The sequence below is a fragment of the Halichoerus grypus genome, chromosome 12 (genome assembly GCF_964656455.1).
Source record: "Halichoerus grypus chromosome 12, mHalGry1.hap1.1, whole genome shotgun sequence".
Classification (NCBI taxonomy): domain Eukaryota; kingdom Metazoa; phylum Chordata; class Mammalia; order Carnivora; family Phocidae; genus Halichoerus; species Halichoerus grypus.
The window spans coordinates 83875503-83901230 of NC_135723.1; the positions used below are offsets into that span (position 1 = coordinate 83875503).

The 25728-nt window shown below is 49.5% G+C and overlaps 2 protein-coding genes across 3 annotated transcripts in view; both read left to right on the forward strand.

Annotated features, from left to right (window-relative positions):
- Positions 1–2641, forward strand: part of TSPAN33 (tetraspanin 33) — a 30777-nt gene extending 28136 nt beyond the window's left edge. The window contains exon 8 of the mRNA XM_036089336.2: positions 1175–2641. Within this exon, the coding sequence (XP_035945229.1) occupies positions 1175–1183 (9 nt within the window). The 3' untranslated portion in view covers positions 1184–2641. The remainder of the gene's footprint in view (positions 1–1174) is intronic.
- Positions 2642–3651: 1010 nt separating this feature from the next.
- SMO (smoothened, frizzled class receptor) lies at positions 3652–25188 on the forward strand. 2 transcript variants are annotated; one of them, XM_036089332.2, is made up of 13 exons: positions 4401–4500; positions 16191–16307; positions 16988–17193; positions 17941–18150; positions 18349–18521; positions 18863–19082; positions 19171–19294; positions 20514–20606; positions 21062–21170; positions 21996–22181; positions 22624–22772; positions 23268–23402; positions 23648–25188. In XM_036089332.2, the coding sequence occupies exons 3-13, from the start codon at positions 17047–17049 to the stop codon at positions 24079–24081; spliced, it is 1980 nt and encodes a 659-aa protein (XP_035945225.1). In that variant the 5' UTR covers positions 4401–4500; positions 16191–16307; positions 16988–17046; the 3' UTR covers positions 24082–25188. The 2 variants fall into 2 exon arrangements, with proteins under 2 accessions (XP_035945224.1, XP_035945225.1); XM_036089331.2 differs by lacking the exon at positions 16191–16307 and having other exon boundaries at positions 3652–4500.
- Positions 25189–25728: the final 540 nt, after the last annotated feature.

A 25728-nucleotide genomic window follows, 5' to 3' on the forward strand; every position in this document is an offset into this window, starting at 1 on the left:
CTGAGCGAAATAAGTCAATCAGAGAAAGACATGTATCATATGACCTCACTGATATGAGGAATTCTTAATCTCAGGAAATAAACTGAGGGTTGCTGGAGTGGGGGGTGGGGTGGGAGGGATGGGCTGACTGGGTGATAGACACTGGGGAGGGTATGTGCTCTGGTAAGCGCTGTGAATTGTGCAAGACTGTTGAATCTCAGATCTGTACCTATGAAACAAATAATGCAATATATGTTAAGAATGTTGTGTAGTTTTTAGTGCACAAGTCTTTTACCTCCTTGGTTAGATTTATTCCTATGTATTTAATTCTTTTAGATGCTCTATAAATGGAATTGCCATCGTGTAATTTCCTTTTCAGGTTGTTCACTGCTCATGTATAGGAACACAATCAACAATATCTCATTTTTTGTAAAGAAAGAAATAGGGACTTAGAATAAGTTGTTCAAAGATCCTTGGCTAGTAAGGTCCAACTCAGGTCTCTAACTCCAAATCTATTGTGCTACCTCTCAAAGGAGGTAGCTTACCTGGCCCCTTTCCCATATTGTCCTTTCTTTCTGACTTGATGCTCTTAGTTGCAAATTAAGAAACACTAGAAAAAGAAGAAAATGGAGCATTGCAACAATTATGCTCTAAATTCTGGCCAGTGTGACAACTGAACCATAAGGAGGCAACCAAGTTCTCAAGGACACCCATGATATTCCATAGATACATTCATGTCCATTCTTTTTGAGTGGAGGGACAAATAACAAAGAGTCAACATTGAATGTGTGACATCAAAATGCCAAAATGGTTGGTGAGAATGACTCAGAAATCAAGAAGCTAGTTGTAGCAAATCAAGTACGGTAATGCATTGTCAACACAGGAGAGTTCCTCACGGCCCTGACCAAAGGACTATGTCATGGCACGTAGATGGGGTTAATACTCTTGAGGAACTGGGTGGGGGTGCCTGAGGCTCAGGAGAGGTGCACTCTGCAGCCTGCCACCAGGTTAGAGACCAGGAGTGTGTCAAGTAACACTGAAGAGTCTCTAACGACCATGGCAGTCTTGATATGCCTGCAGGAGGGGATGGATGAGCTTTGTCCAAGACCCTGAATGCCATTCAGGAACCGCTAGGTTCTCTTCCCCAGTCCGCACTGAGTACTTTTCCTCCTCTCCCAAACCTGCTGTCTCACAGGATTTCTGAATCTCCATCTCCTGCTGATTCTGCGGAATAGCACAGGCAATTTGAATGTGGAGCCATGACTACTGTTGCACCTGCCACTGATGGGAACCTGCCCACTAGCTGTGGACAGTGCTATGAGAAGTTCCTCAGTCTGCTTTCCTGCTGCCCCTTGCCTAGGCCAGCAAGATAGCCAGAAAGGAATGCTGAAGCCTGGTAAACAGAAGTATGCTTCTATGTATACTTCTATTATACATACATACACACAAACACACATACAGAGTTGAGAAATTCGAATATCTTCTCCCTCCTCCCGAAGGGAAGAACATTCTGGCCAGAAGATAACACCTTGGGATCTTCTCAATTTACCCTCTTCTATCTCTCCAGTGTAAAGGTGCTCTATTGCAGTGAGGTATTCTTCCTCATACCTGCCAAGAAATCCCAGACAAGGAATGATAGAGCCTTCATACCTAATGAATTACTAACATTTTTAGGTGGAGAAGTAAGGAGTTGCCCGAGCACATATGTAGGTTCCTCCTGATATGTAGGATACTGAGAAAATCCCACAGGGCTTCAAAGCTACCTCAGTAACAACTGATAGAAAATAAGTGAAGAAAGTTCACAAAGCAAAATGTCAGCATGGTATCCAGGTAACTTTCTCTGTGGTTCAGACTTTGGACATGTTATAACAGCATTTCATTTATATCACAGAAAAAAATTAATCACGTAGGTCATAATGCTTTAAATTATTTTTCCAGTGGGACTCTTATGCTCTAATGACACAGTCTATTCCTACTTCTTCCATAAATCACCAGCGACTTCCCTCAAATGGTCCCTTGCCTCCAGCCTCTTGCCCTTCAGACCATCCTCACATTGCCTCATTAATGTTCTTAAGCATATCAATCCTCTGATCAAAAATCTGCGCTATTTCCTTGTTGCCAATAGAATTAAACCTGAATTCCTCTCTATGCCATTTGAGGTTTCTTACCGATCACTTTCCCTCCTTCTCCTCTACTGGGTCCTGATTGCCAGGCCAGTCACACTCTGGAGTAAAGTCCTAGTTTCCTGCACTTGTAATGGCAGCTCTACTCCTCTCTACTTTTCTAACTCCGCCTTCCTACACTTCAGGGCTGGGTTCAAATCCCGCTTCTTCCATTTCCACCCACACCAGTCTCTCCCTGCTAGAAATTCCTATTGCACACTCACTGTACACCTCATTTTGGCAGCTTATTTATTGAGTGGTTACTATGCATGTCTGACTGCACTAGATGCTTTGTGACTACAGAGACTAGAATAAGGTCCCTGCCCTGGTGGAGAAGACTTAGCTGCTTTATCATGATATATTACTGTCTCCCGAGGGCAAGGCTGTCCCCACAGTAAAATGTAAGTTCTCAAGTTCTGCAACGATATCATGGTTATTATGGTGCTATGGACATCCTAGGATTTCAGAAAAACTAAATTGAATTAAATCCTCTCTCTGTGTCTCCGTCTCTGGGGCTTACCTACTAATTGAGGATGGTAGCTGAAGTGTAATAGCTAATTTGTTCTTAAATGGCCAAACCTAACACAACTCATCTACTTCAGCTGTGCTGAAGGGGTAAGGGTAGGGGTGAGAAAGGAAAAACCATCCCAGTGTGTTGCAACATGGAAAAGTTGCTCAATGTAAGTCCACTCTCCTGGAGGGACCCCTTGCTGTAGGTGTAAACTGTTGCAGGGTGCAATCAAGTGCGGTGACTCAAAGCCCCACAAGTAAAGGAGTGAGGAAAGGCCAAATGAGTAGAATAGGGAAGGAAAGCAGCAGAAACTTCCTCAGCCAGCATATGAGCAGCAAGGGCCATAAGGAAAGGAATGGCTTCCTTTGAACGTAACCAAAGACATGCCAGGGTCAGTCGTCGGAAACCACAGCTCGCACTTCACACATCTGTAGCAATACAGGCTGATGTGGGCACGTTTGGTTTCCAAACACCTGCTCTCACAGGTTAACAGCAGCCCGAGTGACTCTGAGCTCTTCTCTCACACCGGTCCTGAGCTGGAAGGATTGAGACAAGCAAGTCCACCCAACCCTGGTTCTCTTCCATGGGGCCCCGGGACAAGTCGAAAGATCTAACCAAAAACAGAAAAAACTGGCGCGTTGGGGGACGGGGCAAGGATGTAGAAGAGGCTTCTGCTGACTTCAGGCATCCCCGGTCTCTCCCATCGTAAACCAGAAGAGTCTATTCCCTGCAGATGACCAAGTCGAACGATCCTCGGGCCGATCAAGGTGCCCGCTGAGTCTGGTTGCCCCTCCCGGCCACGATTTCCTCCCACCTCTTGCTCCAGGGCGGCGAACGGGGTCACCAGAGCCCCCTGGCCCGGGCCCCTCAGGGCGCCCGGGACAGTGAAGCTCGCGCTCCTCCTCTCTCGCATCCCCTCCCCTCCTCTTCCCTCCCTCAGCCAGTCCCTCCCCAAGCCGTGGCGGAGGTGGGGCCGGGCTTGGCTCGGCAGGGCCCGTGCATTCCAGAGAGCCGAGCGAGCTAGAGCAACAAAGGAGCTGGGGAGTCGGTGGGAGAAGTCGGGGGGCTGCGGCGCGCTCGGGCGAAGGTGGCGGCTGGGCCGCGGGCTGGCGCAGAGGGGAAGCCGGGGAGTTAGTCCCCCACCGCCGGCCCGCGCCTGGCCTCCATCGCAGGGCCGGGAGGTAGTTTTAATGGTGGAAGAGGGAATGGGGCTGGAGATTGGGGGCCCAGGGGGCTCCCGGGGCTGAAGACAACTTGGATTGGCCGGAGAAAGAGTAGAGAGTTGTGCATCCCGGCGGGGGCCTCAGCCGCCCAACATGGGCCCCGGGGTCCAAAGTTTGCGAAGTTGGGCTCCGAGGCCCCGCGGAGCGCCGAGCGTCCGAGGGGGCCCGGCACCGGACTTGCGGGGCGCACAGGTCGCCTGAGCCACCTCCGCGGCCCCAAGGGTTGCGTGTGTGGCCGGGGGGCTCCGGGGAGCGGGCGGGGGCGCCGGGGCTTCTGCTGAGTTGGCGGGTTTGGCCATGGCCGCTGCCCGCCTCGCACGGGGGCCGGAGATCCTGCTCCTGGGGCTGCTGCTGCTGCTGGGGGGGGGCCCGGGCCGGGGGGCGGCCTTGAGCGGGAACGCGACTGGGCCTGGGCCGCGGAGCGCCGGCGGGAGCGCGAGGAGGAGCGCGGCGGTGACCGGCCCTCCGCCGCTGCTGAGCCACTGCGGCCGCGCAGCCCCCTGCGAGCCGCTGCGCTACAACGTGTGCCTGGGCTCGGCGCTGCCCTACGGGGCCACCTCCACGCTGCTGGCCGGGGACTCGGACTCCCAGGAAGAAGCGCACGGCAAGCTCGTGCTCTGGTCCGGTAAGCGCGCGGGAGCCGGAGCCGGGGCTGCCGTGGTGGGATGCGGGACTCTTGGACAGAACAGGCTCGGGCCTGAGCTTTGGCGAGGGCGGGAGCTGCGCCCGGGAGAGTTGGAGGAACACGGTCTGGAACTTTGGGTGCCGGCTGTAAGCAGGATGGGATCCTCGGTGAGGAGGACGGAGGGCGAGGCAGTGGAGGGAGCCGGTCACAAAAGGCCGGAGCAGGGTGGGTGCGCAAAGGATGCGGGGGAATTGAGGGGCCCATGAGGAAGGGGCTCAGAGCCACGGGAAAGGACGTTTTTTAAGAAATGGAGCTGCTCCACCTAAGTGCTGCTTTGGAAGCGGGGTCCTTGGGGATTCAAGGAGGTGTTTAGATCTTGGAAAAGAAACCAACCGGGAAGTCCAGAGTTGAAGAGGAAAAAAGGAAAAGGATGGGGTAGAAGATTTAGGCATTGAGGGACAGGGTGGGGGGAAAGAACTGAGTGAAATTTGTGACGGAATCGAAACCCCCTGGTGTTGAGTAATTAAAAGTTAAGCAGAAATTTCCAGAAATCTTGTTTTCGGAGACAGGAAGTCCAGAGAACGGTGATCCTGTCTTGCTTTTACAGGAGATTTCACTGTTTCCTCATCTGAAAAATGGGGACTCTGATCTTTTTCTGAGGTTGTGAAGGCATGAGACTCTTCTAAGAATTATTTGTGTATTCTTTGGAAGTTTGGATCCTCAGGCTGGTCAGGGCTGCGGAAGGACACTTAAGTCTGGGATGTTGAGAGCCTGTGGAAACTTTCATAGTGGTCTGAAGTCCCAGAGCACTCACCTCACGGTAGGATTATGGCCTACCTGAAAAACTGCAGAGTGACCCCAAACAAATCCTTCCTAAGCAGTGTGGAGTGGATTCTCTCCCCACTTGTCACTCTTCTGGGTTGGGGGCCTGAAGGGGCCTGGGGAAAAGAACTGGTCTTGTCATCCCTTGCTTCTAGTCCATGTGATTCCAAAACTGTCCTTGAAACAGAAAACCAGAAGTCAGGAGCCAACTTGGCAACCTCCTTCTTTCGACAGGCCTTGGGTACCCTACATCTTCGTTCTGCCCTGGGGGCTGGTGATGATCCTGAAGGAGGGAGCATTATGTAGGCTGCCTGTCATTGTCAACTTGGCCACTAGAGTTCTCAGAGTCATTGCTGGATGTTGGACAAAGCCATGTCATTCCTGGCCTGGTATCATTCTCTGGCAGATGCCAGAGGGGAACTTGGGAGATGGTACCCATGGTGGAGCTACATCCTTAGTGGGAATCAGGTTCTAAAGTCAGCATGTAGGCAGAAACTACGTGTAATCAATAGTTGCTTTGAAAAATCCATAAATTACCGTAACATAAGGTCTATGTGATTTTGCCTATAAACTCTTTTTATGGTAATGTTTGTATAAATGTGTAACATATAGGAATGTATAGTATATAAGAAGGGGCATACCTAGAGAATATAATTTTAGTCTTTAAAGTTACGTAAATGCAAAAGAGCAGAAGACTGAAAGAATAAAAAAGGAACACGAAAGAAAGGGATAAGCAGGTTTCTTTGAGCACTACCTGAAAGAAGGTTTTCCTTTAGGAGCCAGTTGTTGGAAAATCAGATCTCTCAGCACTAGGAGCTTCCCCAGTTCTGAGACACTCACACTGAGAAGGTATTGATGCCTCCCGCACCCCCACCTCTCTCTCCTTATTTATTTTGCAGGGCCCCATGGTTGAATTCTCCTAAGTTAAATACATGTGTGATGCTGCCCTTCGGTAGTTACCATCAAATCAAGGAGGAAGGGTATGGACCTCTTTCCAGTCCATACTCCTGAGAGAAGCTGCTGAGCAGGCAGAAGTGGTTTTGGCAGGAAAGTTCAGAAGTTAGAACCATCTGCTGGCTGTGTAGTTTTGCTCCTTACCAGCTGGGCCTCTGGTGAGGCCGGGTCCTGCAGAGGTGCCAGCCCGGAGCCCAGGTCTTTAGTTCACACTGAAGTTTTCTCTGCTGCCATCATCCCTCAGCTCAGTCACATTCCCATGTGTTTACTGCTTGTTCTTTCTGCTTTGGGTCTTTCTGCTAGATGTTCTGGGCAGTGGGGTCAGAAAGCAGATGGTGGTACAAGCTGGGCCAGTGGTGGGTAGAATAAATCAGAGCCAACTCTAAGAATCACAGACAGGCCTTTGTCTGGGAGCCTGTGGTGAGTGATTTGTCCTGTCCTGAGTGAGTGGTCTTGATTTGACCGTGACTAAATGGTCGGTGTCACCTGGCTTTTGGAGGTGTTTTTGTGGGTGAAGGATGAAGATGATCTAGGTTGTCTTCATCTGTAAACTTTTGAAGGTAGAGCCTGGTTCTTCACTTTTTTTTTTAAAGCCTCAGAGTTCTAAGTACACAGCTGTCCACTCATTCATTAAATTAGGCATTGGGTGCTTGCTCTATGTCAGCCTGGATCAGGTTCTGGGGCATATAAAGATGAGGAGTACAGACATGATCCCTGCCATCAAAGGGAAAAAGACAAACAGCTTTAGCAGTTCCTGTGAGAGGTATTGTGACAGGGTAGGGTGCTCAAGGAACACAAAGGACTTTGGGGAGCAAGGGAAGACCCCCAGAGGAACTGACCTTTAGCCTATGACCTGAGAAATAAGTAGGAATTACCTGAGCCAAGGAAAGGTTGGATGGGAAGGAATAGGAAGAGGGGACAGCATGCAAAGGTGAGGAGGTGAGAGGGCTTGGTACTTTTAAAAGAGTGTAAGAATTTTAGCAGAGCTGGATCAAAGCATGTGAGGGATAGAATTATAAGAGATAAGACCTAGAGAGTTAGAAAGCAGAGGGATTCATACCCCGTATTAAGAAGTTTGGATGTTATCCAGGAGATAATAAGGAGCCACTGAAAGCTTTTGAGCAAGGGAGAGATGTAATCATATTTGCATTTTAGAAAGATCTCTTTGAGTATTGTGTGAAGAAGCCATGGGAGGAGGGAGGGCCTGGAGCCAGGTTGCTTGTCTAGGGGATGGTTGAAGTAGTTCAAGTGAGATATGATGGTGGTCATGATGGAGGTGGAGGTCCATCATCCAGAGATGATGGGTGCAGCTGAAGGAAGTGGACAGATCCCAGAATTTCCGAGTAGAACCAGTGGGACTTGCCGATGAGTTGGATGGAAGGCATGAGCCAGAAGGAGGACCTAGGTTTCAGGCTTGAGGGCAAGGTGGTATTGTTCCCTTTCACTAAGCTGGGAATGCTGGAGGAGGAGTATGTTTAGGAAGAAAGCATGGCTTCAGTCGGGCCATGTGAATTAGAGGTGCTCAGTGGACATCTCTGTGGAGATTACTGGCAGATTTGGAATAGGAGTTGCTGAAGAGAGCAACCACTGTGTGCTCCCTCAGCCTAGAGCCTTGGGAAGTACACCATTGAGCGAGGAAGTTTATAGCCAGGCTGGACTACTTTCTCGATCTGCAGAGAACTCAGGTCCCTCCTATATCCTTCGACTCTCTGGACTTGTTCAGGCACTCAGCATCTTTCCCCATTATAGCTTGAAATGTCTCTTCATAAGCATTCCAAGCTGACCAGACAAACATAATATCCAGGCCGCAGTCCACCTTGGGCCAAATCTGGTTTGGTAAATGGGGCAAGAAAGCAGAGACCTGCAGCTGGTGAGGGAAATAAGTCCCTCTCAGCCAGCACGTAGCCTCTTTGACCAGTGAGTGCACAGTGATGTGTGGCCTTGCTACCCAGCCGGGGCAGCCAGCGGAAGAGGGCCAGAGAAGCTGGGAGGAATTTCTCTTTTCCTCTCAGACATCTGGTTGAGGTGATGAGAGGAGGGATGGTGTTGGTGATGGTGGGTTGTTTGCAGGGGCAGATCAGAAAGAATTTCCCTAGAGCTATTCCCAAACCTGGCTGACGAGGAGAATCAGTTAAGATCTATATATTTGGAAAGTGTGAAAATACAGAAAAGCGTCTATCAGCCCGAGTTTTAATTTTTGCTTTAGATTTTTCACTTTTTAATTCATTTTTATTTATTTATTTTTAAAGATTTTATTTTTAAGTAATCTCTACACCCAACGTGGGGCTTGAACCCACAACCCCGAGATCAAGAGTTGCACACTCCTCCGACTGAGCCAGCCACGCGCGATGAGATTTTTAACTTTTTAATTGTGAAATGCTGCATGTATACAGGAAATGCATAAAACACAGAGGTACTAAATAACAAATAATTATAAAGTGACACCTGAGTCAAGAACTAGATCATGGCCAGAAGCTCCCATTTGTCTTTTTCAATCACATCTCCTTCCTTTCTCTTCTAGAAGTAACCACTACGCTGATGTTTTTGATTATCAATTCCTTTTTCCTCTATAGTTTTATCATCTAGTTTTGGAATCCCTAAATAGGATATTTCAGTTTTGAAAGTTTTTTTTTTTTTTAAGATTTTATTTATTTGACAAAGAGAGAACAGTGAGAGAGGGAACACAAGCAGGGGGAGTGGGAGAGGGAGAAGCAGGCTTCCTGCTGAGCAGGGAGCCCGATGCGGGGCTCGATCCCAGGACCCCGGGACCACGACCTGAGCCAAAGGCAGATGCCCAACAACTGAGCCACCCAGGCGCCCCTCAGTTTTTAATGTTTTTGAGCTTTATACAAATCATGATATATATTTTCTTTTATGTCTTTTATGTCTGGCTTCTTTTGTTATATATTCTTTTGTAAGATTCATCCATGTTATTGCAGCTCATTTTTTCTTTCATTGCCGATTGGTATTCCATTTTAGAATATATCACAATTTATTAATCCATCTTATTGTTGTTAAACATTTAAGTTGTGTCCAGTTTTTGGCCACTGTGAATACCATTGCTGTGAGTATTCTATGTATATCCTGGTACACCTGGGTCAGGTTTCCTTAGGTGCCTACTTAGAGGAGTGGGATTACCAGACAATAGGGCATGCATAACCTTCAGCTTTAGTGGGTAATACAAAACAGTTCTCCAGAGTGGTTGTGCCAAATTAGGTTCCCCACTAATCCCGTAGAAGAGTCGCCATTGCTCCGCATGATTCCTGATCCTTGGTGGTGTCAGCCTTTTACATTTTTGCCAATCTGGTGGATATATTGTGGTATGTATTTGTGGTTTTATTTTATTTTATTTTATTTTATTTTTTTTAAAGATTTTATTTATTTGACAGAGAGAGAGACAGCTAGAGAGGGAACACAAGTAGGGGGAATGAGAGAGGGAGAAGCAGGCTCTTTGCCGAGCAAGGAACCTGATGCGGGGCTCGATCCCAGGACCCTGGGATCATGACCTGAGCCGAAGGCAGATGCTTAACGACTGAGCCACCCAGGCGCCCCATGTATTTGTGGTTTTAATTTATGTTTCCCTGATAACTAGTGAGGTTAAGCACCATTTCAAATGATTACTGACCATTTGGATTTCTTCTAGTATGAAATGTCTATTCACATTTTTGGCCCATTTTTCTATAGGACTGTCATTTTCATAAGATTTGTAAGAGTTCTTTATTTATGCTGGGTATGAGTCCTTTATTGGTTGTATGCATTGAAAATATTTTCTGTGGCTTGCCTTTTCATTCTCTCTGTGTCTTCTGTTAAACAGAAGTTCGGAGCTTTAAGGTAGTCATTTATAAAACTTTTATGATTCGTGCTTATTGTCTTATTTTAAAAAGTCCTTTCATGGGGTGCCTGGGTGGCTCAGTCGGTTAAGCATCCTACTCATGGTTTTGGCTCAGGTCATGATCTCAGGATCCTGAAGTTGCCCTGCATGGGGCTCCCTGCTCACTGGGGAGTCTGCTTCCCCCCTCTCTCTCTCCCTCTGCCCCTCCCCACCCCTGCTAGTGCACACACACACACTCTCTCTCTAAAATAAATAAATAAATCTTAAAAAAAAACAGTCCTGTCATAACACAAAGTTATAAACTTATTCTCTTATGTTATCTTCTCAAAACTTTTTAGATTTTCCTTTCAATTTAGACATGTAATTCACTAGTTTCATACATGTCTCAACGTCATTTGTTAAAAAGAATATCCTTTCGGGCGCCTGGGTGGCTCAGTTGGTTAAGCGACTGCCTTCGGCTCAGGTCATGGTCCTGGAGTCCCGGGATCGAGTCCCGCATCGGGCTCCCTGCTCGGCAGGGAGTCTGCTTCTCCCTCTGACCCTCCTCCCTCTCATGCTGTCTCTCATTCTCTCTCTCTCAAATAAATAAATAAAATCTTTAAAAAAAAAAAAAAAAAAAAAAAGAATATCCTTTCTCCACTGCTCTGTCATAAATCAAGTGTCCAAATATCTATTTGTTTCTGGGATCTTTATTCTGTTCCATGGCTCTCTTTTGTCTATCCCTTGCCAATGTGTACCATCTTAATAATCATATCTTTTATTTTTTAATTATCATATCTTTATAGCATGGTTCTTCACCTTCTTTGGGCTATGAACCTCTTTGGCAGTCTGGTAAAACCTATGGGCCCCTTCTCAGTATACTATTTTTAAATTTATAAGGTGAAACACATAGGATTAAAAAGGAGCATATAGGATTACAAAGGAAATGAATTATATTGAAATATAAATATCAAATATATTAAAACAATTTTGTGATCTAACATATATGTGCTTATTTATTAATACACTAAGTAAGATGTACTATGTGTTTAATAACCACCATAATGTCAAGGTAGAGATAAACAGTAACAATATTTTGAGATATCTATAACAAAAATATCTGATTTCCATTTGTGACAAAAACACAAGTACTGATAACATTACTGTAGTATGTGGCTTACATCCATAATTGAAGGAAAGGCTAAATTTCTGTTAGATGTAATTTTTTTCTCATCTAAGTTCATGGGCCCCTAAATTCACTATAAGAATCCTTTGTGAGTTCCAAGCCAAGAACCTCCACTGTTCTTTTTTTTATATATAAGATTTATTTATTTATTTTAGAGAGAAAGAGAGAGCATGAGTGGGAGGGATAGAGGGAGAGGGAGAGGGAGAGAGAAAGTCTCAAGCGGACTCTGTGCTGAGTGCAGAGCCCGACGCGGGGCTCAGTCTCACCACCATGAGATCACAACCTAAGCCAAAACCAAGAGTTGGACGCCTAACCGACTGCACCACCCAGGCGCCCCATCACTGTTCTTACAGTACTTGTAGTATTTATAGTACAGGAGTATCTAATAAAGTCTGGGATACTCTTGACCCTTTTGTGTTTTAATATAAAAATAGTTGGTGGTGGTTTTGATGGGGATTACATTGAGTATACAGACTAATTTGAAAAAAAAAAAAAAGACATCCTTACAATATTGAGTCTTCCAATCATTTCATTATATATTTCTGTCTATTTAGATCTTTCATTTTCTCAATTTTTTAATTTTTGTGCAGCGTTTCAATGTCATTTGTTAGATATAGTCCTGGGTACTTGATTTTTAAAATACAATTATATACAGTCCCTGTAACATTTCATTTTCTGTTTGTTGCTGGTATTTAGAAATACAATTGATTTTGAATCCAGTAAACTAGCTAAATTTATTCTACACACATAGCCATCTCATTTGTGAATAATGAGTTTTGTGTCTCCCTTTTCAAGGTGTGTATTTTTTCATCTTTATTGCCTTAATGCAGTACTTAAGACATCCAGTACATTGTTAAATACAAGTGGTAAAAGTAGCAGCATCCCTTATCTCTGACTTAGTTTCTGTATTCTAAAGTTTTTCTATCCTTCACCATCACGTATGATGTTTGGTATAGGTTTCCTGTAGTTACATTTTATCAGATTAAGAAAGTGTTGTTTTATTCCTAATTTGCCTATTCTTCTTTTTATCATGGATGCATGTTGGACTCTATCAACTACTTCTACATATACTGATATGATCATCTGGTTTTTTTTCTTCTTTAATCTGTTAATGGGGTAAACGGCATTGGTTGAATTTCCTAATGTTAAGCCAATCTCAGAACAATGGCTTTCAACTTGACTGATCATCAGAACCACACAAAAAGTCATTTAAAAATTTTTAAAATTTCAATTGTGGTTGGGTGGCTCAGTCAGTTAGGCATCACCTTTGGCTCAGGTCATGATCTCAGGGTCCTGGGATCGAGCCCTGGGTCGGGCTCCTTGCTCAGCGGGGAGCCTGCTTCTCCCTCTCCCTCTGCCCCTCCCCCCCATGTGTGCTGTCTCTCAAATAAATTAAAAAAAATCTTTTAAAAAAAGTTTAAATCGTGGCAAATATTTAAGAAGTCTGTGAATATAGAAAAATGCCAAGACTAATAGAACACCTGTGTCTTTATTTTTTCTTTTTGTTTCATATTTTAATAAAATGAAAGAAGTAAAACAATACACAGATAAAGTTGATATCCCCTTTCTTCCTGTCTACAATTTTGTTCCCTTCTCTAAGGAGATTCCCCCATCTCAATAATTTGCATATTTATTTTTTTAAGCTTAATTACATCTAAAAAGTTGGTAGTATGTGCACATGGTACAAAATTCAAAAGTAACAAAAGTTAATCCCTCCACTTCTGCTTCCAGCTACTGATTTCCCCTTCCTAGAGGCAACCACAGTATGATTTTTATGTGTCCTTTTAGAGATATCCAACATATATATAAATGTAGATGTGTCCTTAGTCTTTTTCCTCCTGCATCCAGTAGTAGCCTGCTCTTCAGACTGTTCTCATTCAACTGCATCCATTTAACTAGATGCATTGGAGATAGTTCGATTTCAGTGCAAAGAGTTCAACCTTGCGTAGTGTCCTATTATATTGATATATGCTATTTTATGTAGCTGGTCTCCTATTGATGGCTATGCATTCATGCAGTGTCTACTCTTTTGCTGTTACAAACGATGCTGCAATGAATAATCTCATGTATTATCTTTGTAAACATGTGAAGTGGGATTGCTACTATAAAGTTCTGATAGATAATGCCAAATAGTCTCCACAAGTGTTTACTAATTTCTGTTCTTACTAAAAATATAAGTGCCAGTTTCACCCACATTCTTGTCAATACGTTTTCAAATGTTTTGATCTTTATCACTCTAAAAGTTAAAAAATTATATCTCATTGTAGTTTTATTTCACATTTAGTTTATTAAGAGTGAGATTGACGGGCGCCTGGATGGCTGAGTCGGTTGAGCTTTGGACTGTTGGTCTGACTCTTGGTTTCAGCTCAGGTCATGATCTCAGGGTGGTGGGAGGGAGCCCACCCTGCCCCTCCTCCTGCTTGCACTCTCTCTCTCTAAAATAAATGAATAAAATCTTAAAAAAAAAAAAAAAAAAGAATGAGGGGCTCCTGGGTGGCTCAGTTGGTTAAACAGCTGCCTTCGGCTCAGGTCATGATCCCAGCGTCCTGGGATCAAGCCCCTCATCAGGCACCCTGCTTGATGGGCAGCCTGGTTCTCCCTCTCCACCACTTGTGCTCTCTCTCAAATACATAAATAAAATCTTAAAAAAAAAAAAAGAATGAGATTGAATGTCTCTTTATGTGTTTAAAGGCCATTTGAGTTTGAGCTTTGTCTTTTGCCCATTTTTCTATAGGATTATGAATTTCTTACTGATGTGGAAGAGCTTCATGCACATAAGGAAATTAGCTCCTTACCTGTGATATGTATCCAAAATATATTTTCTCAGTGTGTTGCTTTTCTTTTTTTTTTTTTTTAAAGATTTTATTTATTTATTTGACAGAGAGAGACACAGCGAGAGCAGGAACACAAGCAGGGGGAGTGGGAGAGGGAGAAGCAGGCTTCCCACCGAGCAGGGAGCCCGATGCGGGGCTCGATCCCAGGACCCTGGGATCATGACCTGAGCCGAAGGCAGACGCTTAACGACTGAGCCACTCAGGCGCCCCAGTGTGTTGCTTTTCTTATGATTTTGTTTTTTACTCTACTGATTTTATTTTTCTGAAGTCTTTTAAAATCTTTTATAGCTTCTGAGTTTTGTGTCATACTTCAAAAAGCCTTCTCTACTTCAAGATTTTAAAAAGCATTTCCCATCTTTTCCTCTGGTACTTTAATTTTTAAAACTCATGTAGTCATTTTGATTCATCTGGAAATTATTTTTATGTAAGAAATGGGGTAAGGATCCAAAGTATTTTTCCCTAGATAGTTCTTCAATCGTCTTTTAAGATTTCTTTAATAATCTCTTTTCCTTAGGGAGTTTATTTTTCAGGTACAAAACAGTATTTATTTATTTATTTTTGTTTTTAAAGATTTTTTATTTATTTATTTGAGAGAGAGAGAGAATGAGAGAGAGCAAGCACATGAGAGGGGGGAGGGTCAGAGGGAGAAGCAGACTCCCTGCCGAGCAGGGAGCCCGATGCGGGACTCGATCCAGGGACTCCAGGATCATGATCTGAGCCGAAGGCAGTCGCTTAACCAACTGAGCCACCCAGGCGCCCCAAAATAGTATTTAAAATGAGAAAAAAAGCAACAAAATTCCACATTTTTAGAAGTTGATTACTGCAAATATCACAAAATGCTGAAAAATACCACAATATTTTTATTAATCAACTGCTTGCTGCTCCTCTAGAATACATTTTACTCCAGTGAGATCCCCCATTTAAAATATATTGTTCAGTAAACATCAGTAACATTCATTTTTTCTTTGTTGTACAGCTTCTATGACTTTAGACAAACACATAGTTATGTAAGCAGCCACTACACTCAAGATAGTGACAATCCCATCAGACCCAAATAGTCCCTCGTGCTGCCCCTTTGTAGGCAAATTCTCCTCCTACCCAACTCCTGATAACCACTGCTGTGTTCTCCATCCATACCCACTTGGTCAGAATTTCTCAGAGTGGGTTTCTCCATCTAGAATGATAAGGGTCCCCAGGTGATTCTGATTTGAATCGGGTCTGGGAACAGTTAACCGAGGACATTGCTTCCTTTTTTTTTTTAAGATTTTATTTATTTTATTTGTCGGGGTGGGGGGAGGAGAGCACAAGCAGGGGAAGCGGCAGGCAGAGGGAGAGGGAGAAGCAGGCTCCCCGCTGAGCACGGAGCCCGATGCAGGGCTTGATCCCAGGACTCTGGGATCATGACCTGAGCCGAAGGCAGATGCCCAACCGACTGAACCACCCAGGTGTCCCAGGACATTGCTTCTTGACAGGAACTTGCTCTGTGCCCCAGGAATAGGCTCTGTGGTAGTGGGAGCTGTGAGTGATCAGAGATCTCAGATGAGTATAACAGCTAATATTTCCTGAGTGCCTACTATCTGACAGGTACCATGCTAAACAGATTCAATGCATTATCTAACTCTTCACAACATTTCCATGAGGTAAATCTATTATCCCCATTTCACAGATGAGGAAACTGAGGCTAGAGATAAATTTGCCCAAGGTCACACAGCCGGGAAATGGTAGAGCCAAGGCTTGGACCCAGGGAGGCTAAATGCAGTTTCCATGCCCCGTATCCCTCTACCGTATTACCTCCCTCCCAAAAAGAGCAGGTACCTACCCCCACCGCCCACAGCCTGGCAGTGTGGCAGTCACCCAATTTGGTCTCACGTCCTTAGAAGCTTCTCCTAACACAACTTCTTGTGTGGGCAACAGGTGTTCCTGAAGCAGGGATGACTCGGGAGGGGCAAAGGGGGGGCAGATTGCTGAGTGGGCCCAGACACTGGGGAGCAGGGTAGAGGCCTGGGTTGGGCCAGGGGTGCCGGGAGACCTCTACCTGTTTCTGCCTTGCTGACAACACGTTTCCTCCCTCTGCACTGGACAGAGCCTCCTCTGTTTCTCTCCATCTGATTTCCTGTTTCCTCCTCTGGCTCTGGAGTACCTGACTCCCCTGACTACCTCTTCTTAAGTTCCCACCTGTTCTCTGTTTCACCTCAAGTTGGTAAGAGGAACAAGGATCCTGGGGTCTGGGCGAGGGGCAACATCTGGTTCTGGTGCACGGGCCCCGTGTGGGGTGGGTCCCACCACCTCCCTTTCCCCTGGAAGAGACCTGTAGAAGGTTTTAAGAATGCCCCTGAAAAGGTAAAAGGCAAGTCGACTTGGGGTTCTCAGCCAGAGGCACTAATACCCCCCAGCAGTGCATTTGGAAATGCAGGCTGCTTTTTAAAAACTTAAATTGAATTACAATATACATACAGAAAAGTGCATGGATCACAGGCGCACTTTTCATAAGGTGAACACACACACACACGCAAACACTACCGGATCAAGAAATGGAACATTACCAGCCTCCCAGAAGCTCCCCTTCAGGCCTTCTTCCAGTCACCAAGCCTGGAGTAAGGGCGGGGGGGGGGGGGGGGCATTTTTTGGTTGTCATAATGACTTAGGGGTTCTGCTGGCAATTAGTGGGAAGATTCTAGGGAGGCTGGATGTGCTGCGCTCTCTTGGACAGTCCCGCAGCACAAAGAATCATCCTGCCCAAACGCCCTGTTGAGAAACACTGTGCCTGAGAGCTCTAGCACGGCGGCAGAGACTTGCCTTAGGCCTGGGAACAGCTGTGACTGTGGGTCAGCGTGAGGAGGGGTTTCACCGCCATGCATCCACACTGTTGCCTCCCCGCAGGCCTCCGGAACGCCCCCCGCTGCTGGGCAGTGATCCAGCCCCTGCTGTGCGCTGTGTACATGCCCAAATGCGAGAATGACCGGGTGGAGCTGCCCAGCCGCACCCTCTGCCAGGCTACCCGAGGGCCCTGTGCCATCGTGGAGAGGGAGCGCGGCTGGCCCGACTTCCTGCGCTGCACCCCTGACCACTTCCCCGAGGGCTGCCCGGTGAGTGCTTTGAGGGGCAAGCCCCAGGCCTAGGGCAGGGCCCCCACAGGAGGCAGGGGCAAGGGGAGCCCCACAGCCTTCTCTTGTGCAAGACCCCAAATCTGCTGCCATGGGGGTCACTGAGCCACACACCCAAACCGACGTTCCCTGGCTGGGCCCGTCTATTAGGGATTATCTGTTTATTTATGAAAGATAACTGTGTTCAACAAATATTTTTTGAGCACCTACTCTACTAGGTGTTGGGGGGTTTCTGGCATCATGGACGACAGGAACTCCTTGTCCAAGAAGTTTATCATGTATTTAGGGAATCAAGGCACGTAAAACAGCTAGAGATACCAAGACAGGGTGGTGATCTCATTCTGGTGGTAAAGGAGAGGTCATAAGTAATAATAATAATTAACAGCAATGATATTGGTAATAATCCTAGTCGTTACTATTCACTACCTGCCAAATACCCTATGAGCACTTTACATCTATTTATTCATTTAACCCTTACACCACACCATGACGTAGCAACTGCTATCTTATAGCTGGGGAAACTGAGGGAACAGAGAGGTCAAAGAATGTGCCCCAGGCTATTGATATCATTTGTCACTGAGCGGCCGGGCTGGGATTCAAAAGCCGGAAGGCTGTCCCCAGCCTGTGCTTTTTGTCTTCGGTACCCCGCCACGCTACCCCCAGGCCTCGTATTCGACCCTGGGCGTCCTGCTCCCTTTTGCACTGCCTTCTCCCCTTCCCTTGTGCCAGAATGAGGTGCAGAACATCAAGTTCAACAGTTCGGGCCAGTGCGAGGCTCCCTTGGTTCGGACCGACAACCCCAAGAGCTGGTATGAGGACGTGGAGGGCTGTGGGATCCAGTGCCAGAACCCGCTGTTCACCGAGGCCGAGCACCAGGACATGCACGGCTACATCGCAGCCTTCGGGGCAGTCACGGGCCTCTGCACGCTCTTCACCCTGGTCAGCGGACGGCAGGCCTGCGGGCGGGGCGGTTCCGGGGAGCCGTGGGAAGGAAGTGGATTGGCAGTCGGCTGGGCTCTGGGGGCAGAGGGAAGTGGGGACGGGATGACCTGGTCGGGTCCCGGGGGTCGGACGAGGGCCCCTGTGGCGGCAGCATCACCCTGACCTCATAGAACGGCCCTCCCTTCTCCCTTCCAGGCCACATTTGTGGCTGACTGGCGGAACTCGAATCGCTACCCTGCTGTCATTCTCTTCTACGTCAATGCGTGTTTCTTTGTGGGGAGCATTGGCTGGCTGGCCCAGTTCATGGACGGCGCCCGCCGGGAGATCGTCTGCCGTGCAGATGGCACCATGAGGCTTGGGGAGCCCACGTAGGTGGCTTGGGGACCCAGAGGTGAGGGTGAGGGGCAGAAGGCTGAAATGTGTGTTTCCCACGGAAGGGACAGGTTGGGCTTGAAAGTGAGATTTCAGTGGAGGATTCAGCCCTGCCTGTGGTGTCCAAAGATTCCCGCGTGAGGCTGTGATTGTTTGCATCTGCTCCAAGGGGCATCTTCCACACCCTCTTCGAATCTCACCTGGGTCCTGTCTCCAAGCCCTGACTCCTAGGGAACCTCCAGACCTTAGAAGCCGAGGGTCTGGGGACAGGGTGGAGAGAGCTGATAAAAGGAGTACAGAATGACCTCCCCAAGTGACCCCTCACGTGTCCGCACAGCTCCAACGAGACCCTGTCCTGCGTCATCATCTTTGTCATCGTGTACTACGCCCTGATGGCCGGTGTCGTCTGGTTTGTGGTCCTCACCTATGCCTGGCACACCTCCTTCAAAGCCCTGGGCACCACCTACCAGCCTCTCTCCGGCAAGACCTCCTACTTCCACCTGCTCACGTGGTCACTCCCCTTTGTCCTCACCGTGGCAATCCTTGCCGTGGCCCAGGTATGGTGACTGGTCGGGGGCTGGGGACCTAAGCGTAAGGGGGCCGGTGACCCACTCTGTCCCTCCCACCCACCCCTTCCTGCCGCAGGTGGATGGGGACTCCGTGAGCGGCATCTGTTTTGTTGGCTACAAGAACTACCGATACCGGGCGGGCTTCGTCCTGGCCCCGATTGGCCTGGTGCTCATTGTGGGAGGTTACTTCCTCATCCGAGGTGAGTGAGCGCCGGGCCAGCACCAGCCGGGCAACGACATGCGGGGAGCACCTGCTCTGCGGAAGTAGGAGCGGGGAGCTGCCGGCTCACCCAGGGCCTCGGTGCTGAGTGCCAGGTGCCCCCTCGAGGCAGACAGAGTATCACGGCACTTGGTGTGGGGCAGCACCTTTGTGCTGGCCAGAGAAAAGCAGCCCCTTTCTCCAGGGCCTTGGGCCAGGGCTCACAGCCTGTTGAACAGATCCTGAGCTGGGGTCCAGCCTCTGCCCAGCCCTGGGCCAGCAGCGCTCACGTGGTGAATAGCCTGCCCTGTCCCCGTGGACCAGCACAGGGCCTCCAGTCATGTGTGTGCACCCTGAATTTCTGTCTGCTCTCCATCTCTTGGAGCCTGGCTCCTCATCCGCTTCCTACCCACAACAGTTTCCACAACATGCACAGATTTGCTGTTCCCTCATTTCCCATCTGAAGCCGCCTCCTCCCCAGTAAGCCTCCGTCTCTTAGCTCATTCGTGTTGCATTCTCTTTGTAAACTTCAGCTTCCTCCCCCGGTGCTGTCAGCCTTCTGTTCGGCCCACCTCTTGTTGGCAGTCTCTGGGCCTCTGATTTCTGTTTTGTATCTCTGCTGTCCTGTACGGTGGCCACCAGCCACATGTGTTGGAACTCGTCCACACTGGGATGTGCCCTAAGTATAAAATCCGCGCTGTATTGCAAATGCTTAGCACAAAGAAAGCAGACTATCTCATTAATAGTTTGTTATATGGATTCCATACTGAAATGTCAATTAAATAAACAATGACGTATTGTTTATGAAATGTATGGAAATTAGCTTCACTTGCAGCTTTTTACTTTTTTAATGTGGCTGCCAGAAGATCTGAGATTATGTATGTGGGGCTGATGTTGTATTCCTGTTGGATAGCACTGTTCTGGCGTCTCTTCCTATGCCTTTTCCATCAGCACAGCGTTGACCTGGCTGCCTTCCTTAGGGGTGGCTGGAGCCAGGACCAAGGCACCTTCTCTCTCTTCGTGACGTCCGTTCTGGGCTCTGCCCCGGGCTTGCCGATGCACAGCACATCTGCTAAGAGTGGTGCTCCCTTTCTCCCGCGTCTCCAGTTCCCCGAGCTTTAAATCATCGGAGTAATCAGACTGGGGACCCCCTGCCACACCCATCCCTCCCGGGAGAGTGGCCTCGCCCCACTAATGTCCGCAGTCTCTCTTCTGTTCAGGAGTCATGACTCTGTTTTCCATCAAGAGCAACCATCCGGGGTTGCTGAGCGAGAAGGCTGCCAGCAAGATCAATGAGACCATGTTGCGGCTGGGTGAGTGGACCCCAGGCTTTTGGCCAGTCCAACACTGGACCTTCCTGGGGCTGTGGGACCTGCAGGATAGGGTCTGGGAGGATGCAGTGTCAGCGGTGCCAATTAGCAGCCAGGGGGACAAGACAAGGCTTTGGGGCGCACGCACGTGTGTGTGTGCGCGCACGCACACGTGCGCACCTATTGCCTGTTGATGGCGGTAGCAGCTCAAAAGAAGGGGACCTTTTTGGACAGAAGAATTCAAGTTCATGCCAAGACTGCTTCCTCATGCCCACTGATCCACAGTTGGCTCAAGTGCCCTTCGGGCCTTATTTTGGAGAATACAGCAAACTGAGCCTGGCATGGATTCACCCCAGACTCAGCTATCTTTTAGGCCTGAGTGGGGCAAATACCTTGTCCCCACTGCTGCGCCCACACCTGGGATTCGTAATGCTCTGTCCCACCCTGGCCTTCCACAGGCATTTTTGGCTTCCTGGCCTTTGGCTTCGTGCTCATCACCTTCAGCTGCCATTTCTACGACTTCTTCAACCAGGCCGAGTGGGAGCGCAGCTTCCGGGACTATGTGTTGTGAGTGCAGGGCTGGGGGCTGGGGGGCAGCCGCCCCAGGAGCTGGAGCCAGGACTGAGATGTGCCCTAAGTATAAAATTCTTGCCCCTCAGCAAGGGTTTGCCAGGTCCCTGCCTCCGATGGCAGGTGAAACTGCCCATCTTGCTCCGGGCGCCCAAGACGTCATTTGCTCTGTAATTTGCAAACACGGCAGACAGCTCTCCCAGCCTGGCTCAACTCTGCCCTCCTCTCTGCACGAGCCGCCGTCTGGCTGGTGTGTTTGTAACGGTAAAGCCCTCTCGTGTGTGGGCTTCTCTGACGACCCTGTGCTGGCCGCTCTAATTCTCATGTACTCTCCCAGAGCTTATTAGAGAGCCCTGCGCGGAAGTAGTCTCTACGATAGGTTAACAACCTGTTAATACTTGCTAGCTTTGTCTGTGCCTTTTTGTGTCACCGTGAGGATGAATCTGAGAGGAAGGCAGCTCACCTGCTGAAACACTTGCTGATGGCAGGAACAGCAGTTACGGGGCTCATTAAAATGGACACCAGTCCATGTCCTGACTGCCTCCGGCTCTTCCTTAAAGGCTCCAGCTTCCAGTCTTTAAACCACACTGATGCCGGGTCCTCCCCCAGAGATTTGATTTAATTGTCTGGGGTGTGACCCAGACACTAGTAGTTATTACAAGTAACTCTAATGTCCCAAGTGACTCTAACGAGCACCCAGGGTTGTGAATCATTGTGTGGCGCTTAGCTGTTTTTGGAGTCTTTGGAATGATTGTCTGGGTACCACTCAAGAGACCCAGAAAGCCTCACCGGTCTGCTACCCCACCCCCACCCCCACCACAGGTGCCAGGCCAATGTGACCATCGGGCTGCCCACCAAGAAGCCCATCCCCGACTGTGAAATCAAGAATCGCCCTAGCCTCCTGGTGGAGAAGATCAACCTGTTTGCCATGTTTGGAACTGGCATCGCCATGAGCACCTGGGTCTGGACCAAGGCCACGCTGCTCATCTGGAGGCGCACCTGGTGCAGGTGGGTCAGCCGCCAGCTGCTTCTGACCTTGCGGCCTTACTCAGGCTTGGTGTCCCTGCCAGTAGGTGGTGTGGGCTCCATGGTCTCCCAGCAGTCTTGGGCAGGCTAGTTTCTGAGGGTCTGCGCGGAGCTGCCTAAGGCCGCCTTCTGTGTGGCTCACCACTGCCCCCTGGTGACACCTCCTGTCCCTGGGAGGATGGGTCAAGTGCAGAGCCGTCTTCTAAGAGGGGAATGATCTGAACGATTAGAGTACTGGGCATACAGGAGCCCTGAATTCTAGGCCCACTTCTTTGCGGAGGTCTCTATTCCTCAGAGTCCTCGAGGGACTTGGGGCCCTCTGGAGGCCGCTTCCCTGGAAGGAATGGCTTCACTGCTCTTTCCGAAGATTTGGTGGGAAGTAGCTGCTCCTCCACTTCCCCTCCCCCACCTCTTCTGCTCTCAGGTTGACTGGGCAGAGTGATGATGAGCCCAAACGCATCAAGAAGAGCAAAATGATCGCCAAGGCCTTCTCCAAGCGGCGTGAGCTACTGCAGAACCCAGGCCAGGAACTCTCCTTCAGCATGCACACTGTCTCCCACGATGGGCCTGTGGGTGAGCTTCAGGCCCCTTTCCTCCACGGGAGCCACTCAACACCCACAGTCCCTGGGCCCCACCCTCCTAGGCTGGTGTGGACACCTGGACTGTCCGGAAGGCTGGGAGGAATAAAGCACCCCAGCCTCTCCTCACACACTCAACTCTCTCCAGTCCCCCTCCCATCCCTGGCTACTCTGCCCTCTGTTTCTGCCCCTGGGTCCGCTTGCTGGTACCTTGGTTTCCAAAGGACTCATCTCCCTCTCCCTTCTTCTGTCTTCTCCAGTTGCTCTCCCTGGGTTAGAGTAAGTCAGTGTTCCAGGAACTGGATTTCTGGCCTCTAGTGAGGCCCCACTCTTCAGACGGACTGGGTCGATCGCTGTGATTACCTGGGTGGGCTTTCTGGGCTCGGTGGATGGGGAGGGAGCTGCTGGGAGAAGGTAAATGTGCTGAGTCAGGGAGGAGCCATCATCCAAGGCAGTCATGATTCCTTAACCTAGCCTTCCATCCCCACAGCGGGTTTGGCCTTTGACCTCAATGAGCCCTCTGCCGACGTGTCCTCTGCCTGGGCCCAGCATGTCACGAAGATGGTGGCTCGGAGAGGAGCCATTCTGCCCCAGGATGTGTCTGTCACCCCTGTGGCAACTCCAGGTACGAGGGGTCAGGCCTCTGTAGGAAGGTGGGGGGCATGGAGATGGGGGTTCTTGGGACTGGAGCACCAGCAGCCGCCAGAGGGGAGGAGGAAGGAAAGGCCCTGGAGGGTCTAGAGTGTGGGGCTGAGGCACTAGAGACCTAGAGTTGTGGGTCACAGAGCTCAAAAATAGGGGTCCGAGGAGAGATCAGGTGATGTGGACAGAGCCAGCCTCCCAAGCTCATGTTCTCTCTCCTGCCATCAGTGCCCCCGGAGGAAAAAGCCAACCTGTGGCTGGTTGAGGCAGAGATCTCCCCAGAGCTGGAGAAGCGCCTGGGCCGGAAGAAGAAGCGGAGGAAGAGGAAGAAGGAGGTGTGCCCGCTGGTGCCACCCCCTGAGCTTCACCACCCCGGCCCTGCCCCTGCAGCCAGCGCTGTTCCTCGCCTGCCTCAGCTGCCCCGGCAGAAGTGCCTGGTGGCGGCAGGTGCCTGGGGAGCTGGGGAATCCTGCCGACAGAGAGCCTGGACCCTGGTCTCCAACCCTTTCTGCCCAGAGCCCAGTCCCCTGCAGGATCCATTTCTGCCTAGTGCCCCAGTTCCCATGGCCTGGGCTCAGGGCTGCCGGCAGGGGCTGGGGCCCATTCACTCCCGCACCAACCTGATGGAGGCAGAGCTCATGGACGCAGATTCAGACTTCTGAGCCTGGAGAGCGGGACCTGGGCTAGGAAAGAGGAGCAAAGACCATTCTGAGGTTCCTCATCCTCCCCGAGAGTGCTTCCCCGGGATCTTGTCTTCCGGAGAACCTGAGGGTGCAGTGCCCTCCTGGGAGGGCTCTCTATGTCTGGCTCACGGCAGCGGGACTGTGGGAAAGGGCCCTGACATCTCCACGGGTAGGCCTCATCCAGGGAAGGGCCCTGGAGCTCGGGGTCCTTGTTTCTGCCCCGCCAGCTGGAGTCTGGCTGGCAGTATCCATCTGCAGCAGGGTCATGGGATAGGCAGAGCTTGAGGGGGGACAGTAACGGTAGAAGCAGGGGTGACAGTACCCAGAGTGGGCTGTGGTTGCCAACGAGGCAGTCAAAGCCCGGGCCTGGCAGATGAGGGCTGGCTGCCCTTTTCTGGCTCTCTCAGACCAAATGTGTTTATTGGGTCACTAGCCCTTTGTCTAAATGGAGACAGGGCTCCCTTTTCCTTCTTCCAGATGGTTGTGGAGCTGGAAGTGCCCATTCTCATAGGGGCTATAACCTCTCTTCACAGGCGTCCAGTTGGCCCAACCCCAGGCCAGTAACCCATCCTGTGCGCTCCTGCAGCCTCCTTCCCCCTTTCCCATCTCAGTTCAACCAGGCCAACCTCTTCCTGTGTCCTGTTTGTTGATTAGGCCCCAGAACTGCTGCATGCTCCGCCCCCCCCACCCCCCTCCCCCCTGATGCTGGGCTCCGTCTCCAGGTGAGAGATGGGTTCAGCTGTGGAGTGTGGCGAGGTGTAGAAGCAGTGAGTGACAGGGAGCCTCTGGGCCCCTGAGAGACACGTGTTATCTCTTCCTCCCATCCATCCAGTGGGGGATGGACCCTCTGACTTGAGGGGCTACCCTGGGAGGCTGCTGGCCTTTCAGCCAGGCAGGAAAGCTACCTTCAACTTCCACAACTGGGGGGTGAGGAGATTCCCACCTCTCATAACCCCTAACTCTGTCCCCGAGGCCCCAGTTTCAAGAACCAGACAGCAGGAAGCCTTAGGAGCTGGCTGGGTTCCAGAATGGGGATAGGGATGGGGAGAAGGAATACAAGCAGTAAATAAAAGGTTTTTGTATAAACTCTTGATGTGCTTCTTTTTCACGGGCCCTGGTCTTGGGAGGGGCGCCTGACTGGCTCAGTCAGTAGAGCATGCGACTCTTCATCTCGGGGTCGAGAGTCTGAGCCCCACGTTGGCCATAGAGATTCCTTAATAAAATAAAGTAAAGTAAAGTAAAATCCATAGGCCCTGGTCTTGACCTGTTTACCTGGTCCTGATCGCGTTTGTGTCCCACTTCCTCTCAGGCTATTCTGGAAGGCCCGCCGCTTGGTGCTATTGAGATCACAACCGACAGATGTCAGGCTGATGTCAGCTTAATGTGCTGGCCGGCCTTCCCGGCCGGTTGGCTCCATAGGGACAAAAACTCTCCTGCGGCCATAGCTGCCTCACTGTGGTTGCCTCTGCAAGGACGATCGGAAGCAAGGGGCCCCCGTCTAGTGTAGGTGAGCCCGGCTCCGGTGGCAATCCTGGGCCCCACCTCTGGGGGCCTCTTCCTTCTAAAAGGGGTGTCAGGAGGACCAGTGCTTTCTGATCCATAGCTGGGCAGTCAAAGGAATTCAGA

Excerpts from the sequence above, each read along its gene's own strand:
- SMO (XM_036089331.2), top strand. The coding sequence starts at position 4,173 with ATGGCCGCTGCCCGCCTCGCACGGGGGCCGGAGATCCTGCTCCTGGGG. Across the intron at positions 20,607-21,061 it reads TGAGACCATGTTGCGGCTGG|GCATTTTTGGCTTCCTGGCC; the intron begins GTGAGTGGACCC and ends GGCCTTCCACAG. Across the intron at positions 22,773-23,267 it reads CTCCCACGATGGGCCTGTGG|CGGGTTTGGCCTTTGACCTC; the intron begins GTGAGCTTCAGG and ends CCATCCCCACAG.